Source organism: Dicentrarchus labrax, unplaced genomic scaffold, assembly GCF_905237075.1.
Source record: "Dicentrarchus labrax unplaced genomic scaffold, dlabrax2021, whole genome shotgun sequence".
Classification (NCBI taxonomy): Eukaryota; Metazoa; Chordata; class Actinopteri; family Moronidae; genus Dicentrarchus; species Dicentrarchus labrax.
This window is the reverse complement of record NW_026136702.1, coordinates 10,804,718-10,824,629: the sequence shown is the minus strand read 5'-3', so window position 1 is coordinate 10,824,629 and position 19,912 is coordinate 10,804,718. Positions and strand designations below refer to the sequence as shown.

General features: G+C 42.7%; 1 protein-coding gene across 2 annotated transcripts in view; it reads right to left on the bottom strand.

Moving 5' to 3' along the window:
* The window catches only part of zgc:171482 (zinc finger protein), a 44,861-nt gene that overhangs the window by 10,320 nt on the left and 14,629 nt on the right, over positions 1–19,912 (bottom strand). For both annotated transcript variants that reach the window (XM_051422047.1, XM_051422052.1), the window contains exons 3-6: positions 17,926–18,018; positions 10,720–10,897; positions 7,192–7,449; positions 40–136 (exon numbers count right to left, since the gene is read on the bottom strand). In XM_051422047.1, the coding sequence (XP_051278007.1) occupies positions 40–136; positions 7,192–7,449; positions 10,720–10,897; positions 17,926–18,018 (626 nt within the window). The remainder of the gene's footprint in view (positions 1–39; positions 137–7,191; positions 7,450–10,719; positions 10,898–17,925; positions 18,019–19,912) is intronic.

The following is a 19,912-nucleotide window of genomic DNA, read 5'->3' as shown; positions in this document are numbered from 1 at the left end:
TCCATCCATCCATCCTCAATACTACGTTGTTATACTCACTTGTTCTGGTGCTTGGAGCCCTGGAGGTGTGCATGGTACTGCTCGATAGAGTTGAGGACCACACTGCAGACACTGCAGGAGTAACTACTGCGTAGCCCTGGTGAGACACAAACACACAACCACGCAGGTACAGCGTTACTGTCAGGACACTTTGAATAAGTATGGTTCATAAAAATCCTGTTATCATCATCAGCAGCAGTAGCAGTGAGCAACAATAAAAATTTGAACTTATACCAAATAACTGTCTTATTTTTATACTCTGCAGTGCAGGGTAATTTTCCTAATTAGAGTGCATCTGGAAAAAGATTTGATTAGACTTTCATCATTAGCAGAAAGCCAGTTACACTTTTAGATCACTGCCTTCTTCTTTCTAGTGTGTGGGTGTCTGTGTGTGTGTGTGTGTGTGTGTGTGTGTGTGTGTGTGTGTGTGTGTGTGTGTGGGTGTGTGAAGGTGCCTTTTCAAAAGTGAACTTCTACAGGGTGAGAAGAATTGGGACACTTGGGGTAAGAAAAGAACAGTGCACTAGGTTGTGTATGTGTGTAGTTCTGTGTACGGCTGTGCATGCCTGCACATTTTTTTTTTGCACATGTATTGGTGAATGCGTGCTTGAGATCGTGGGGCTCAGACACAGATGTGAACTAATTAGAGGGTTTGCAGGTGGTCGAGATGAACACCCAAAAATAGATGGATGAGGATGGAGATACTGACAGAGTGGGGGGAGAGAGAGATGGGGGAGGGGGGCAGGCAGAGGATTAGGTAGACAGAATGAGTGAAAAGAGTAAATTTCCGGAGAAAAATAAGTTGTGCATAAAAAGACGAAGGACATGGAAACACTGTAAGGATAATGAGTTGTCACACTGCAGCAGTGCTGTAAAGTGCATGCTGGGGTTTTAATGACCACAGGAGAAAACACAACGTGTTTATCCACCTCTTAAAAAAAAAACTTCCTCTTACACATGTGGTAACTACAGCATGGCACCACTGATCTTAAAATCTTTCTTTCATGAGGGCAGAGGAAATTCTCTCTGTGTCGAGGAGGACAGCCGGGCAATCAGCAACATGACATAATTGCCTGCGTATTCTCTGTCAGAGATGCAATGAAATGCTATTTTTGTTTTCTCACATTTTACACACTGCAGAGCTTTACTCAGATCAGAGATGAACAACCTTGATGCTTCACGGTTGTATGACAAAACAGCCAAAAATGAACAGCTTGAAGCCTTTCCCCCCCAGCATGTCCATGCTCCCCCTCCTTTACTGTGTGCTTTTCTTTCTATGTTCACGTTTTGACGATGAATGTGTAATTCTGGGTTTGGTGGTAAGCGGGTGATGCTTGCTTGTGTGTGGGTGCCCTTTTCTCTGCTGTCATTACTGTCCTTGAGATTTATGAGTTGTCTGTGTATTCCATCACCTATTGACCTTCTGTGGCGGTAATTGGTGAAGGATGTTGGGAGATGAAGTTGTAATATAGTTAGGAGTGGTGGGAGGTCATTTATACTGGGCTAGAGCTGCATAATGTGGCATATCTACTCCCCGTTGTCCCAGTCGCTCTGTCTGTTTCAGGGGTGATTAAGGACAAGCAGTCATTTACAAGAAAGCCTTGACTGAATTAGTTGCCTGGAGTAAGCACTGTCTTGGCTTAAATGTTGATATTTTGCATCTATTAGGAGCTAATAACTAATTCTGTGTGTGTGAAGGAGAGAAAAAAAGAGAGATAGTACATTCTCTTCTGCCAAAATGTCATTACTTCTGTTCTCTCTTAATGAAAAGGCTATTAATTGGAAAGGAGATAATTTGGAAAAGAAAGGAATGATAAGTCTCTCATTCTCCTTCCTTTTCTCTTCCCCGTAATTCTATACTGCTGCAAGGATTACACAAAGAGGTCTTTTCTTGTATACACGATTAAGTGTGTTTTATGTGCATGTGTGTATGTGCGCAGACACAAAGGCAGCTTCCCTGCTTTTAGCCTGATTGATGTCACCTCCCCACTTCCTGGCCGAGCAGCACTGGTGCACAATATGCTGCAGTTTCTGTCTGTGCCAGAAAATGTGCTTTTGAACACACTTACATAAACGTTCACACACGTGGACACATGCACAGACACTTCATTTTGGTTAATAAAGCAGTTCTGGCATAAGCCAACACTGTGCCCTAATCCATGTTAATTACATGCAGGGAAAGAGTGCGTGCAACACGAGTGACAGCATGCAGTGCAGGGTTGTGAATGTGGGGTTTTTTTTGGTGAGCATGAGCAGTATTTGTGAGGGTGTTCTAAGCCTTGTTAATTACACAAGAAGATATGCCAGGGAGAGAGAAAAGAGGGGGTGAGATGAGCTAAGGCAGTGGGTGTGGAGCTGTTTGTGGCTGTCGTTTAATGCACTGAGTCTTCGGGCATTGCTGGCACCCCTGGTATGGTGATGCCTAAATGCTTTTCAAAAAAGTAATCAGCTACATTCTGTCCACAGAAGATCAAGCCTTGTTGCAAATAAATTTAACTTCTTCCTGAAGTTTCTGAGTCTGATATATCTTATTTTAACCTCAGCTTATGCAACATTAATGACCCATTTGGAAGGTGATGTTTTATTAGGAACCTCAGAGGGTTTTCAGGTCATGGTCAGCACTGACAATTGAGAAATGTACAAATTAACAAATGTTGCATGAAGACTATTTGTTAAATAGCAGGATGGTTTTAGATACAGAGGAAATGAGCCTTAAGCACACTCTACAACCACCATTGAACATCAAGTTACATATGGATAATTTCAAGGTAGAGTTTCTCCTAGTCTCCGCTTCCTTCCTATGGGACGACTGCAACTGAGAATCTCACTGTAAGGTATTCATCTATAATTTTATTCACTGTGGAGGCAGGATAATAGCTCTTACTACCCCAGAGCCTTTGTGCTGTGGTACACCATTAGTTTACCATGCGCTTTGCAAGATTAAAAAGGAACTGGATCCAAAAAGAAGCCCATTGAGATGCAATCAAACCAACCGTCTGCAGCATAGGCTTGACAGTACGTCTCTCAGGAATATATCACAAATACCATAGCAAAGAGGGGTTGAGCACGGGTGAGAGTCAGATTGAATCCAAGTGGAATTTTACCAAACAACAAACTTTGAAGGACTTATTGGGAGACTAATTAGTTTTGCAGTGAATGTGACAGTAATTGGAAAGACCATCTGTTATAGAAAAAGAATTGTCATACACAGGAAACAAACTGAATTGAACTATTGCTTTGAAATAAAATGACCAGATTCTTTTCAATTTTTCAGGTTGATGCTCCAGCTCATTAGTTTATGTTGTTTGTTCTCTGTCTCATCTTAACAGATTAATTTTCTTTTTACAATATATTTATTTATATTTTATATTAATATATCTGACATCAGTGCCAACATGATACCTGATACCAATATCAATACCTCAGTTTTACAAATAAAAACATTCTTTAACCCTTTTTCATTCAACTAAATATTCCAAACTGCTTATTTCATAATTGTAGTAAAGCAGTGATATGTTTTTTTTTTTTGCCACTTTGGGAAACCCTCCTTTCAGCATCTCTTTTGGTCTCCACCAATTCCTGAGTGATTGGTGTAGCTTTAAATGAAAACAATTTGTCTATAGTTAGGGACGTTTTACTTAAATCAGGAAACATCTGATCCAAAGAACAAATAAAGAAGCCTCAGAATTAGATGGTGTCTAGTGCTAATGTCCCACCCAGTTGGTATTACGTATGCAGATCTACAATGCCTACAGTATATCATGTTTATGTGTGCATGAATGTGAGCTTGCTTGTGCGACTGTGTCATAGTGTGTGCTGTCTCATGGGAGAGGAGGTCAGCTCTGTCTCCCAACTCAGGCACAGTCATCAATTACACACAATTTTCTCTGCTTTGGTACTTCACCCTCTCTCGGGTCCTCGTGCACACACACATGCAGACACACACTCCAGTCCTAGACGCTTATCTCACTGCCTCTAATTCTCTACTGAGTCTCCAGAGGGAAGAGACAGTGCGCCGGCACTGTCTTGAGGGGTTTCTACCCCTGTCGTGATTTATGTAAAGACACAGCTGAGTCAGGCGGGCTCCATCCCTTGGCAGTAGCCACCCCCACTGCAACTCCCTTGTCCACCTCCATAATCCATCTCTAAGGGTTTTGTCTGGCACCTAGCCGTGGAAAATGACGACATTTTCCCCTGTGCCCTGTCTGCACAATTACACCAGAAAAATCCAAGAGTAAGAAACGGTGTCGATATAAATGTCATGGGGATTTTGTGATATGTTTCGGTCTTGAGAGTGTGAAAGGGGGAGCAGGAGGTTGGGGGGAGTATTAAAGAGAGAATATGCAAGTACAAGCAAAGGTCAGTATCATCAATAGGACACAACCAGACAATACAGCATGGCAGAGCCTGTAGTCATGGTTTGGAGGGAGAGGAAATATTGGTGTGTAAATAATTCACCTGCGCCTCGTGGGGCGCTAATGAGGATGACAGATGAGACAATAACGAGAGTTCGGAGCCCCTAGTGCTGGACACACAACACACACACACACACACACACACACACACACACACACACACACACACACACACACACATTTACACACAAAATAACCACAGCAACAACAAACAAGGACACAAGACAGAGTACAGCAGCAGGGAGGGGTGGGGACAAGGTAAAAACGAATGTAAAGAGAAAACAGTTCTTCAAAGGGAAAAAGAAAGACAAAAGGACAGAGATGAATCTGTACTTGGCTGAGACTGAATTCCTCATTTCTCCCCCTTCCTCTCTCTCTCTGTTTGCTCAGCTGCCGCCTCGCGTTCGACCCTCCCTCTGAGATTACACCCGACACACCTGTGACTTCACACCTGAAGGGGTGATAAAAGCCAATCAGATGTGAGAATCTTGCACCAATGGAAATGTGTTTTAAGAACAAACGACTTGTTGTATTGTGATGAACAAAGTATTTCAGACTTAAAGGCACTGGAACAAACACTTGATTGATGGCATATATAATAGATCATGCCAGCAGCGAGCACACTTAGAAATCCTGGACCAGTTCATTGCCCTTGAACGGGTAATAGATTTTGCAGTAGAGCATCACTCTTCACCAAGTGCAAACATCTTGGATTGAATAAAAGGAAAATCTGTATTTTATATATATATATATATATATATATATTCACAATTTTAAATGTGTTCTGTAGTGTTCTACATGCTGAGGTTTAGAGTCAAAATCTCCCAAAAACAGCTGAGGTTGTGGGATCTGGGTCACAGTGTGTGGATGCAGGACGATATCCAACATGACACCTCTTAAAGCCTCTGAGCCAGTGTAGGCGGCAACATGACTCATGCTTTTAATATGATTGGCTTCTTGAGATGATGGTTTGTGTCATGGCACCTGGAGCACAAAGCGAATGGCACGGCTTCGGCTCACAGAGGATTTGCATGTGTGTGCGTCCGTGTCAAACCTGTGCGTCTGCGTGTGCGTGCGCAATAGAGGAGTTGTGTGGCACTCGTGTGAATGCTGGGTTGCGTGCTGTAGGATGATGTTGGACGATATCACTCATAGGAACCAGAAAAGGAAAAAACACTTTCTGTGCCAAATACTATTAATAATTTCATTAGAATACCCTCCTGGCAGAGATGCGAGTATGAGCATGTGAATCAGTGTCCTCTTACTGCTACATTTGTGCGTGGAAGTGTTTGCGTGGGAGAGGGAGGAATAAAGGGGGAGAGAAACACGTAGAATAGTAATTAATACCCAGGACTCGCTATGGTAACTGTAATTTGATCTCAGTTTTACCAGTAAATAATGAACAGTAAGAAATAACTTCAGTTTAATTGTCTGCTTACATGTGAGCCTGGTGGACCCTTCAGTCTGCGTTCATCATCACATCATTAGATTAAATATTAGTGTGTAATGTGTTGTTATTAATCTGCACTGTGTAATTTCCTAGTATGCTACATGCAACACGCCAACAGAGGTCCCGTTACTTTTTTTGACAGTTTTACACAGTGCAGTGCTAGCACTAACAAGTGTGAAAGCTATGCTGTAACACGAGGAGACTGTGACCCCAGACAGCCAACATGGAAAGGTTAGACTGTGGCAAACAGATGATGTATAAGATGTGTCAAAATTTCACTTGGACTGAGATACACAGTTAATTAGGGAGAGACAAATATTTTCTTGGGATGATGGATGAGCTAAATCTTTTATTGGCATAGGCCGTTAAGATTATTCACCCAGTAAACACCTTTCAAAGAGTACTGGTGATTTAGTTATTTATTTCTATGAAGTTTGGAACTGATTAAAACAGCAATGGTCAGAGTTGAGATGAGTTCAGCAGAGGCATGGATATCCAGATTTAGCTTCTAGTGTGCCTGGGTCAAGCTTCAAAAACGCTGCCTCCTGCAGTTACAATAATGCAACTTGATAATGTTTTTTTTGTTGGACCCACACACACTGGCCCTTGCCCTTTACCCCGGTTTGTAAAATGGGCTTTCTAATAAAATCCTGAGCCGAGATATCTGGATAATGTTACTTGAGTTATTTTCTCAGACTGGACAAAGTTACATTATACAACAGTTTTTTCTTCACCGACAGACTTGGACATAAAAGTAGTCGAGTGCCTCTTTAATTCAGAAAATATTATATATTATGATGGCTCATTCAGATATATAAAACATTATAATTCTGCACCTAAATTTAATTATAAGAAGTTATTCCAACCATCTGTGAGACATTAATTGTTTACTGTATATATAAACAGTGGGACGGTTGATGGGGGTTGATCCAAGGGAGACCGCTTTAATGGAAACACATATGATTCAAGGACGCAGGAGACAGGTGATAGGTCATGTAGAATCTATGTTTGAGTCCACATTTATGGTGAATGTGAATAAGCCGATGTTTACAGTAACTGTCTAATGCTGCTAATTTTATCTGTGATTAACCGGTGTGGCTTACCTCAGTATAAAATTTGTGAAATGTACACCACATTGAAAGGCATATGAACATTTCAGAAGTCCACCCTCACTGCCACAGATCTTGAATGTGATCTCCCCCTTATCGTCTTTCCTCGTACAAAGTCGTAACACCCATCCTGCCCTTCACTTGTCACTTGTGTCGGGCTCGGGGCCAAGAGGCTGACCTGTGCTCTCCGTGGCATCCAGACTGCCTGCTAGCTGCTCCAGGAGGCGTGCCCTGGCTGCGTTCCGGCGGTGTTTCTTGCCCTCGTAGTGCTGCTGGGCCATCAGCGGGTTGTTGAACCAGGCTCCGCACAGGCAGCAATACTTCCCCGCTTCTCTTCCGCCGTTTCCTCCGACCACCGCCATGGGCCAGGGCAATGCAGGGGGAGGAGGTGGGCACGCGGTGGGGTCTGTGGGAACAGGCGTGGAAGGGGAGGAATCTGGTGGAAGAAGTGAACAGATAGAAGGCAGAGATGAGGGGTGAGGGATTGCAGGAGGAGGGTGGGAGGGAAGAAGAAAGCGAGGGAGCATTTTAATAGTTTATTTCCTTGATCCTTGATATTAACATTAATTCAAATGCAAATGGGGTAGACATAAATGACATGAAATGAAAATATTTGCACAAAATTACATTAACATAAAAATGTAATGCATTCATATTCAGATGAACATACATACACACACACACACACACAGGTGCAATCTCAAGTACGTTTACACACACACACACACACACACACACACAAACACACAGACGTACATATAAAAGCTTTATATTTTTCGATCATACTGATTGAGACTGAGGGCAAAGAGCAATGGATAGCTGTAGGCTACATCTGTGGAACATTGATGAGGGTCAGGGGGAAGCTATCAGCACTCCAGGGACCAGTCTGCGAGAGCTCTAAACTGGCTTTCTACTCACATCTACTGTACTGTACTGAACCTCCCGGATTTATCTTTTTTACCTACATCCTCTTCTCTCATCTCTTTTCCCCTTTCATCCATCTTCCCCCTCTCTACTCCTCTCTCCTCTGTGACGGAATGAAAAAAACAAAGAGAAATGGCAGACTTCCAGGTGACCTGCTACTCGTGACATGACACTGGTTACCATGGTGATTGCCCATTAATAGCCAACAGGCACTGACATGTCCACAGGACGCGGTTGTGGCTCACGCAGCGAAGACTGCGTATGTGCGTGTGGCTGCACGTGTGTGTGTGTGTGTGTGTGTGTGTGTGTGTGTGTGTGGTGTGTGCACGCATGTGGTTGTTTGGGTGGCAGATTGAATGTATAATCCACACTTGAGAAAATGTGTAAAGCCTTTGAGTGTGTGTGTGTGTGTGTGTGTGTGTGTGTGTGTGTACGTGTGTACGTGTGTACGTGTGCGCACATGAATGAAGCTCCAGAATAGGCTGTTTGTGTGTGCGTAAGGTACAGTACGTGTAGCAAAGAAATCGTCTCTGCTCAAACTGTTTATTTGAACACAGGGAGGGGGTGTTAGGTCCACAGCCAAATTGTGTGAGAAAGCTTCTAATGCCAGATGGCATGTCCAAATGTGCCGGTTCGCCATCTACAATGTGTCAATGACTCTAGAGTTATACCGACTTTGACTACACAGCCACAATACTGCACGTTTAATCATTTTATATCACGAACAGAAGCCCACTCACACAGGCTTTTAAGCCAAAATGAGTCATATTACTTCTTTCACAACAACTCACTGATAACAAATGAAAAGCATGTGTGAATTGACCGGTGACCATGAGTGTGAGGTGTGTTAGATTATGTGTGTGTTGTTTTTTTTTTTTTTGGTGTGTGCACTTGTGTTGACTTGACTCTAGCCCTGCGAGCTGATTGGTTGCTCATACCTTGATGTGTCTTCGGGCTCTGTTCACATAGTTACTGTATCTATGGCTGTGTCTCTGCTCATCTCACCAACCACACCCACACATTCCCTTCACTTGTGTTTGCCTTTGCCACACCATCATCTCACTTACAAAACACAACCCTGTAACTCTTTCTCTGTCATTTCATTTCTCTGCCAATAATCTCAAAGACAAGGCCATCCTATAATCTCTGGTGTAACGTTCGTGTGTGGCCGTGCATGAGTGAAGCTCTGTGGCTCAGCACGTGCTGAGCAGCAACAGGGAGAGATCCTCAGATTTTTCCTCTCCATCCCTTGTTTTCCCACCCTTTCGTTCCTCATGACTGTGATCTCTGCACACTGGAGCAGAAGTAAGTGTTTTTCATGGAGTGGGGAACAGGGAGTGTGCGTGATAGTGTGTGTGCAGGAGGAGGGAGGGGAGGAGGAGGGGGAGGAGGAGGAGGAGGAGGAGGAGGAGGAGGTGGTGGTTTGGAGTGTGTGTGGGGATGTGATGAGCAAAAAAGGGGGAGGGAACGCAGGTACAGTCTCTGCTCTCCACCTCTCAAGGGCTTCTCCAACACACATGGCCTTTGCTTTCTCCCCCCTCACTGTGTGGTTTGTGTGCATGTGTATGTTTGAGCGTGTGTCCGCATGTAGGTGTCCATGTGTCCTTACATGCATCAGTCATCCCGTCTATGTGTGTGCATGTGTGTGCATGTGTGTGCTTCTCTGCCCATGTGCGCTCAAGCCTGTCAGCTTAGATGTGCATCTTCTGTGGAGCGCTCATCTCAGAGTGATCATGAAGGCTACTTTTGACTTTAATCTCTCCTGAAATCTTCTTCATCTCTCCCAGGTCACTCTTCCTCTCTTCTTGCTCTGGTTCTCTTGTTTCTTTTCCTCCAGGTCCCACTGTCACAAAAACCACAGAAACTCCACAGCAACGGCTGTACAGAAGTGACACTTCTCCAAAGTAGGCCAAAGTTTAGCAAAAGTCACTCAGGGGCTTGATTATAACACTCCATTTTGTAATGATTGTGTGTTTATGGCTCTTTGAATTTTCACTTTGAATCCAATTTGAATCACATTATGTAAAGCTCCCCTGGGGACGACTCACCAGCACTGACAGTTAAAAAAAAAAATGCTCATCTTAAACAATCATGAGCATGAACAAAATCAATTTGCGGATGTCTTGATTTGTTGAGGAGATTTTTTTTGATTAATCATAAGACCTTTTATAAATTAAAGGCTTCACCTTCAAAGTTTTACTTTTTGGGCCTCTGGCATGTTAGCATTTGCAGACACTTTTTTCCCCCCTCTGATATCCAGACTAGACGTTTTGACTGAAGCATGACTAAAGCTTTCCAAATCCACTTCAGATAAAAATATATGCTTTGAACTAAAAATAGTTCTCTATTCAGTGATACATGTTGCAAAAAAAGTGGATGTCTGGATGACTTGGGTGCGTGCGAGCAGGGGTGAGAGCATGTTTTATGACCAAGTTAATTACCTTGGTGTTTAGTGAGGACAGGTTCTTTGTGCAAACATCAAGATTGGAATCCAATAGAGGTAATGATCCGCTAGGGCTGAAAGGGTTGACCACCAGAGTACCAGTTTATAGGCAAACGATCAATAGATGGATTTTTACAGCTTTCACTTTCAAGTCTGACCTCAAGACAAATAGACCAGCTAGTCTAAAGAATCAGTTTAATGCTCTATTCTCTTCATTTTCCAAAACCTAACTTGCACTCAGCCACTCCCTTGATTTCTTTAGCTGCTTTATACCTGCTGTAATCACTATGGAAGCATTACAGTTAAAGTACTTTAATACAGGTGGAAGGTGTGAGATACCTGTGTTTGTAGGGCTGGTCATGGCTGTGGGTATGTTGGGCGGCTCCCCCAGCACCAGGCGGACTCTCTTGGCGTGGGTTTTTCCCTGGTAGTGGGACTGGGCCACAATGGCGGAGGTAAAGAACATGTTACACAAGGTACAGCACTTGTTCCTGTCCACCTCTGTCTCTGCGCAGTCCTACAAGAGAAGAGGAGGAAGAGATGGTAAAAAAAGAGTGGTGGACGGGCGAAGAGAGGTGTTATGAGAGAAAAATAGATCACAGGGGGAGGAGAGGGTAAGGGGAGTGAAAAGGAAAAGAGAGGCAGTGAGAGGTGAAGGTGAGAAAAGGAGAGGAGAGACGCAGGGGCAGATGAGAAATGGAAAGAGGTACACTTTACACTGACCTCCCTGAGCTTTGTCTTTTTCTCACTTTCTCGTACACACACACACACACACACACACACACACAAAAGCAAACTGATCAAATATTCATCTGTCTCTCTGGGCTCAGACTGTGGCTTGGCCCTTTCACCGCTGCTGGTTCATTACTAATGATGAGGGGGAGTTGCTCCCCACGGGAGAGAGGGAACACAAACAAAAAGACCAACCGCCTGATTGACACAAATGTACAAACATACTCACTCACACATGCAAATACACGAGAGCACACACATATTCATGCAATATTCCTCCTTCTCTGTAGCCTTTTCTGTTTGTTTCTGCCCATCAGCATGGGAAAACCAACTAAAGGAAAAACTCAAATATACTGTAGTCTACATGTCAGGAAATTAGACCAATCTAGACATTTTTTAAAAATAATCCAAAATTGCAGTAATGATTGAAGGAAATCTGGAACTTGCCTCTAAACCTTGCCCTTAACTGGCAAAAAATGTTGGAAAAAACTTGGAAATTTGAGAAATGAACCTACAGAAACCCAACAAAAAAACATTTTTACAAAAACTATGTTGAAGTACAGAACAGGGAGATATCAGAGAACAAACATGTGCAGAAACAGAGAGACTATAAGTATGTGTTCACATTACAGCTGCACAACCAATCAAAATATTGTGGAAATTGCAATATGGCCAAGTGCAATGTGTAAACCACAGAAGCTGCAATTTTTGATCACGGTAAAATGTGTGACAAGACAGCATTGTAATGAAGCCACTGTAGTTGTGTCTGTGTTTGGTACAGACCTTAATATTTAAAAAGAAAAAGCATTTGTAATGCAAAATCGCAATATGATGTGTTTTACCATATTGTGCAACATTATTTTTTGGTCTGGGGTTTTAGAGTTCCAGTTAAAGAGAATCAAACTGCTACAACGTTGTTGTGTGCAACTTTGGGGCAACAGTTTCTTTCTGGATGGGACTTTCCTGAGCAAGGTTTTCCTGAGCAAGGTTTAAAGACATGCCTTTCTGAGTTTGGTGAGATACAACTTGACTAGCTTGCACAAAGAACCGAACTCAACCCCCATCCAACACCTTTGGGATGAATTGGGACAGACCGTGAGCCAGGCCTTATCATCCAACATTGGTGCCTGACCTAACTCATACTCTCGTGGCAGACTGGGAGCAAATCCCTGTCGCCAAGTTTGAGGACAGCCTTGCCGGAGGAGTTGAGGCTGCATATTAATGTCATCGTGTTGGAATGAGACCTTACTGTACACCATCACATGTGAGTGTAATGTTCAGCAGTCTACGTACTTAATTATATGAATTATAACAGACACAACGTACAATAAAAAAACAAACAATACATCAAACACGTTTCAATGTCTTCTAACTTTTTCCCCATTTTCTTTCTTCTACTTGTCAAAGCCTTCGCCTTCTCACTGTCTGTTCATCCATGCTCTTTCTTTCTTTCATTCTTTCTTTGTCTTTTCACACCAGTGCTCTCTTTAGTGCAGGTGTCAAGTCAAGTTGGAGGAGAGAAACCTCCGTCTCTGTGAGATAGAGGACAATAATAGAAAAGTGTCTGCAACACCATATCTAAGTGTGTGGGTGTGTTGCTGTGTGTCTCTGTGGAGGCATGTGTGTGAATGTGTGTGTGTGTGTGTCTTGTGTCAGCCCTGGTTAGCGTCACAGACAGTGGATGTGAGAGTTAAGGACACCTTTACCTTCCAGGCTTAGCTTTGTCTCTCAGCTGTCCCTTCTCTCCCTTTCTCTTTTCCTCTTCTCTCTTTTTTTTCTCTCTCTCACTCTCTTCCTCTGTTGCTTTTTGTATTTTTGCCTTGCCTTCACTCTCAGCCTTTTTCTCTCCCTCCCTCCCTGCATCCTCCCTCCCCCTCTGGGCACCAGTCTCAGTGACTCTGTGCTGTGGGATGAAATATTTATCTGTATTGGCAGGCCCTCGCCACCCCCTCTCCTCCTCCCCCTCCAACGCCTCTCCTCCCCCGTGTCTGTCCCTGCTGTGATCATGTTAAAGCTTTCTCTGAATTGCCCCATACCCCCCCCCCCCCCCCCTCCAGCAGTAACTCACTCTCTCTCCTTCTCGGGTGGTGCAAATTATTTTTATTGGGCTTTATTAGCGCATGAAGCATTGTCTCATGTTGCCAGAGGAAGTGTGTGCATATTTGTTTGTCTGAGTGTGTTTGTATGTAAAATAAAAACAGCTTATCTATATTTATCCCATGATCTTTATTCATGATTGTTTCGCAGGAGACACAGTCCATGAGGGCAAGTCTCACTTCCCCCCCCTATCGTCAGGAATAAAGTTTTTTTTCTCCCTCACTCCATCCGTCCCATTACCTGCATTTCTCCTGCTCCCTCATTACCATCTCTTCTCATTCTGTTCCTCCCTAATGTGTACTTTCTGCTCCTCCTCTCGTCTCCTCCACTACTCATCTTATTGTTCTTTCCTCCACTTCCCCCCTCACTTACTTTGTCTACGTCTTCCCTCCCTGTGGGCAGCGCTGCTGAGATCTCCTTCTACTCAAATCTTGTTGTACCAGAATGAGGAAATTCAACCGCAGTAAGCAGATGTCCCACAACTGCGTGGTTTTTGACTTAGGACAAAGAGGCTGAGATGATTCTCTGTGGCAGCCTTGCAGTGGTCTCACCTGTCAAAACACACTGAGAAGTTAAAGAAGCAGTCGACAGAGATGGGACCGAAACACAAAGAAGCATCTACTTGAAAGAGGAAGGCAACGCAAATCCTGTCGCTCACTGACAGATGTTACACCAGGGATTTAGTGACAGTGCGGGAAAAGTTTGACACAGTGTGGTTGTGTGTGTGCGTGTGTGTGTGTGTGTGTGTGTGTGTGTGTGTGTGTGTGTGTGTGGGGGGGGTGTGTGTGACTGATATATGAATAATTGTCAGCTCATTACAGCTGCCACTCGACTGAACCACTTGAAACAATAAACAGCATCTCTGACTCACTGTTTTCCTCCATCGTCTGTCTCCACTGAAAGTCATCAACCTTTCTGTTTCTTCACTTTTGATTTCTAGATTTTTGCCGCCGCTCATTTCACTATTCCTGCCTGTATTTTGTACCCCTCTGTCTCTACCTGTCGCACCTCACACATCTGTTGAGGCTGATTTGCATGCGACCTAATTGTCGTGAGTGCTTCTGTTTGTTTGTGCACATGCCGCATGTGGGCCTGACAGTGACGCCTGTATCACAGAATATTTTCTGTTTGGGTGGCTTCATCCTGCTCATGCACCTAACAATAGACTCCTAATTAGTTGTGTTAATCTTCCTCTCCTTCTGTTTTGCTTTCTCTCTGCTCCTCCTTACTTCTCCTACTGCTCTGTGTCGAGGCGCTGTGGGAAACATTGCTAAATATACACATGGAGCAGCACAGGGAAACAGACGCTCTCATTTGGAGTTTGAAGAAGCGCTGAAAGTGTAAATTGAAAGGAGCGACGGTGCAAATATAGCATTATAGGAGATTAAAAAGCGCAAGGAAGAAAGCATTTTGTTATCTCTTGCCCTTTGCGCAAGTGGGAAAATGCTCAGATGGAAAGAGAGCAGGGTGGAGAATAGGGGAGAAAAAAGGAAAAAGTCCCCTCCCCTTTCATCTGGGAGCACCTTTCCGACCTACTTTCTCTGTTTGTTCTGTGACAAATACTTTCACCTACACACAAACACACAAACCTCAAGGCATGGCATTTTACGCTAGGTAGAAGCTGGCATTTGATTCACTCTGCAAAAATCCTTTTCTACTGTTCCCATTGGACTGCACCATGTCAATCAGTACAAGAACAGAGGGGCAAAAACACCAAGATGATGTTCAGAGAAAAGCAAAACTTCCCCTGGGAGAAAAAATATATGAAAGATATGAAAGAAGCAAACTTTATCCCAAATTGAACAGTGAGAATTTAATCTCTGGAGATCTGTTCTATCTAACATCAGTTTTCCAGCATTGTCAGGTAATCAATGTCAAATCTCTGTGTGAAAGGTTATGAAGAAGGTGCTAGCTGTGGTACATTACAGTACAGCAGATGAGGTGCGTGTGTGTGTGCACATATGGTCTTTTTGTGTGTATTCAGTGTCCCTTGTGAGGTGAAAGCCAGGACCGACTGAGTCATGTCTTATTCACTTAGGGAGACAGATGGAGACGCAGGTGTGTACATTTCTACAGTATGTGTGAGTGTTATAGTAAACCCATGTGCCCTTGACATTTCAGAAGTCTGTTCATAAATGTGGTGCACGTGTATCACTTTTATACGTCTTGTTTTATACCTTGTGTTAAGAAACATGGTTCATCTGGTTGAGTAAGAAACATTCAGTATTTCAAGAGTCTTTCAGTATGAAATGATTCACAGCTTGTTTGCTTTATCTGTCTGATATTTAGTTTGGTAATGGCTAATTGTAGTTCAGTTTGACGCTTCAAAAATGTTGCATTTACTTAAATTGTTATTTTCTGACTGTCAGTTTTGGAAAACCCCCTTCCCTCACAACTTTCTGACATCGAAATTGACTTCACGCAGCGTTTGTTTAGGTATTAGGAGAGGAGAAAGCAGGATTTTAACTTCTCTCTCCAGCTTTTTTTTATTCTTTACACAACTATTTCTGTCATATTTGTGAGTGCAAAACACTATAAATGCTTTCTCTTAAGACATACCCCTACAGCCCAGTCTGATGAACTCAAGAACCCCTTCATCAACACCACCATTTATGTTCAAAATGTTAATGTAAATTCATTTCAAGCTGAATGTTATTTTACTATAAATCATATGTAAGAGGATATAATAGTGGATGTTAAAAAAATGTCATACAAATTAATGTTTAGTTCATTTAGTCATTACATTTAATCTAAAGTATATTTTTTGGGGGGCTTTTTTATTGCCTTTATTACAGTGACAGCTGAAGATAGACGGGGGGGGCAGAGAGAGGGGATGACACACAGCAAAGGACCGCAGGTCGGATCTGAACCCTGGGCTGCTGCAGCAAGGACTCAGCCTCGGTACATGGGTTGCCAGCTCTACCCACTGAGCTATCCAGGCGCCCCCATTACATTTAATCTATTTAAATTATTATTTCATCTCCTCTGCTTGATTGCAAACTACTTTTCACGCACTCTTATGCTAATTGCAATAACACCTAAATTAAATGTTATAGCTCACTCAATATGTGGATGTATTTTTAAATCAATAATTCAGTTTTTTCAAATTAGTTGGGCAATCTCTCCCCGTACAGTCATACAACAGCAGCAGTGTGAGGATGGAGCCTTGACGCACACTACATGTGACCGTGAACTGGGAGAGGACAAACCCATCCAAGAATTTCGGGTTAGCAAAACATAAAAAGAGGTATCACATACCAACAAAGAATCAAAAAATCATCAATCTGTCAACATGCGTGGTCTAAAGCAGTAACTCGGTACTGTGGCGTCATTTTTATTGGTCCATAGATGTGTCCAAAACAGCTGAGTTGTACCCCACTTGGTTGTTCTGCCTCCTTATCTGAAATGCGTTAATCCAGATCTGTCTCTTTGCTTTAGCCTTGCTGGATTTATGGATTTGGTCTTTAATCTGTTTCCTTTGAAGATTTTTGCTTGTAGCCATAAATATTTTTTGTCTGGGTTTTAAACTTTCAATTTCAAATTTGTGAATGGCAACCTGAAATCACTTACACTGGGGTCGTTTCCAAACATTTTAGCTCCTTAGTTTTTATCGTGAATTTCTTGTCAGTGGAGGACAGCGGGTCAGTGCCAGTCCAAGCTAATTGGCCCTGCACTACAGCTCAGGGTCTTGGCTATGGCACTGCAGTGTTTTTGGAGATGCTCCACCTCTTTCCCTCCTTCTCTGCTCTCTCTCTCTCTCTCTTTTTCTCTCTTTCTCTCACTGGCACAGCTCGATTTGTCAGTTAGTTTGATAAGCTTTATTTTTCCACCAGCTGTGTCCTCATAGTGTGTACTGTATGTATTATGTGTGTGTATTTTGTGTATTATGCCATGTGGGACTTATAGGCTTGCCGGATAAATGGGGCACACAATGTACTTTAATAAAGCTCTCTCTTCACAATAGTCTATTACGTTCAAATTTCTTTTCATAGACACAAACACACAAGACCCACAAACACAAAGTGAAAATTTAATCAACAGCAAAATAGAAGTTGTGCTTCATGTTTGAAGTCCAACAATTGACTGTGGATGCAAATGAAACCTCAGCAATGCTACAGTTGCAGAACAGGGCCTAGAAATATTCAGACACAATGGCCTACCTACGGCACACGCACACAGACACAAACATCGGTAATGCACTGACCTCCCTAGCCACGGAGCCTGCAATAGACAGATATAGAGCTGCTTGGTGGCGACTGCCTCCACTAAATCTTACCAGAAACACCACAGCTAAGGCATAACCTCTCCTGGGAGAATTATAGCACAACTGCACACAGCAGATCAAGCAAATATTCCCACGAGCACTGGCTGCAATGGCCAAGCCTGAGAGTGGACAAGCCTAGAAAAGGATAAGGCTGTGGCAAGTCAACTCAGGTTTTCATCAGCATACATGAAAACATGCTGCATAATTGTCTTCAGTTTGTGATTACGATTCAAAACGAGTAAATCTTTGAGTCATTTCATTCATTAATGAATCTTAAAAGCTTGAAAGTGAGAACCAAGTTACAAATATTAATTTGAGATGAGGAAATCTCATTAACGTTGTATGATACGCAAGACAGACACAGAAAACAAACACACACACACACACACACACACACACACACACACACACACACACACACACACAGAGAGACACACACGGTGAAAGCATACTGGGTTATCTGGCCTCAGTCTCTTGGAAGGTGGTCCTCCATCTTCGGGGTGAAGCATGTAGAACAGACGTACCTTGTTGGCATGTTTCTTACTCTGAGAGAGAGACAGAAAAAGAGTAAGAGTGTCAGCCAGTGAACTGAGTTTTATTTTATCAAGTGAGCCAAGTGGAAAAAAATCAATGACTGTCACTCCACCTAGCCAACTCCCTCCGAGCTCTTATCTCTGTTTCAGCTGATGGTGCAAGCAGACATTTTGCCCCCAGCTAGGTGACTAATGGCCCGGGCCAGCCTCAGCTTTCTGGGAGCCCTGAGTAAGATGTTGGGAAAGGGAAGTGGTGGGGGTTAACGACTCTTTACTCTTTCTACCTGTACACACTGGCACTGTAAAGTACAGTGAAGGGATTACAGATTACAGTAATATTGATATTCTGGTTTAGGAGTATTTTAGTGTAATCAGTGATTAATAAAATTATAGACTATATGTAAATATATTAGTAAAAAAGCAGATAATAGATAATAATAGATAGCAATAGTCTTCAAAATATTCAGAGCTTTTGGGGGAAAGATGGTTCAAGTAATTAAGTGTAATTTTGATGTTTTTTGTGTGGCTTACTCATTTGTTATTGTGGTATTGTTGTCGCCCAACCTGAGTAAGCCATAATAAGCAGAAATATACAGTAGTGTGTTATAGGAAAGGACAGTGAGCTGTCCTTGAAGCTGCTAACTGTCACTTTAATGCAGAACAATGAAAATCACTGGACATACTGCAGGGTAAAGATTAGCGCATGTGTATGTGTTCAGACAGCTCTGTGTGTTTGTGTACACAGCTATCTTTGCGCCATACGTAGCATTTTATTGGCATGCTCTGACCTTCACTCCTTTCTACTAAATAACATCTATTATTATCTATAAATTCCACTGCTGGTGTAGTGTGACAGTCTGTATCTTTACTGCCACATACGCAGTCAAATACACATTATTGCCTGACAAGAATGCAGGGATAAAAGTCAAGATTGTGATTATGAAAAGCATTGAGGGAGAAAAATGCTAAACTTAGGGTTGATGACAGATGGAGGTGATTAAATTAGACTATTAGTCAAATATGTTCAGATGTCTTTATCTGTAACTGGAATTCCCTGGAAGGGGAATCACATTACTGTTTAATCCATATAATATGTGGAATTAAGTTTGTAGTACTTGTAGTTGTAGGTAGTTTAAGTCTATATCATGGCTGCTCAACAGCACACAGAGAAAGTGAATGGGAGACTAAGACAAGACACTGTACTTCCTGCTCCAGTGCTTAGATTGGATCCTCTGCCCCCGGGACAACCCCCCCCTCCGTCTACCTCACATGGCTCCTCACTTGTCAGACTACTTTAATGCATTTTGTCAGTGCTTGTGTGCGTGTGTGCGTTTGTATGCCTGAGTGTATGCTTGTGTTTATAGGTGTATAAATGGTCATGCAGTAGATGGCTCTGGGATATGGGCTAAAAGCAGGACCTTGTGTCACCATGGTTACCCTGCACTGACCCTCAGTGCTCATCCTACTCTAATGGACTATGCATGTCTCTCCGTCTCTTCTTTTTCTGTCTATCCCTGTGTCAAATCAAGTTGGAGGAGACAGACAGGGCAGAGGACAACTATAAAAAAAATCTGCCCCATCATCCGTGTGTTTTGTGTATACATGCAGAATGTATCTCACTCACATGATCAGATTCACGTCCTTGACACCAAGAAACCTCACTAGTACTATGTTACAATATCAGACAGTGTTGGTGCGTACTGACTTTATAAGGGACTCTGGTGCAAATTAAGTTTTGTTGTGGTGTTTATCTGATTCCTCAACAGTTTGAAGATGCTAAAACATTTGTTTGTAGTCCATCTATGTCAGTCCATGTGTATGTGTTAGCCAGCAAGCAGTTATTGCTAACTGTTATTTGTTGTAACTAAACTTAAGGCTGGGTACCAAGCTTACTTTTATGGTACTG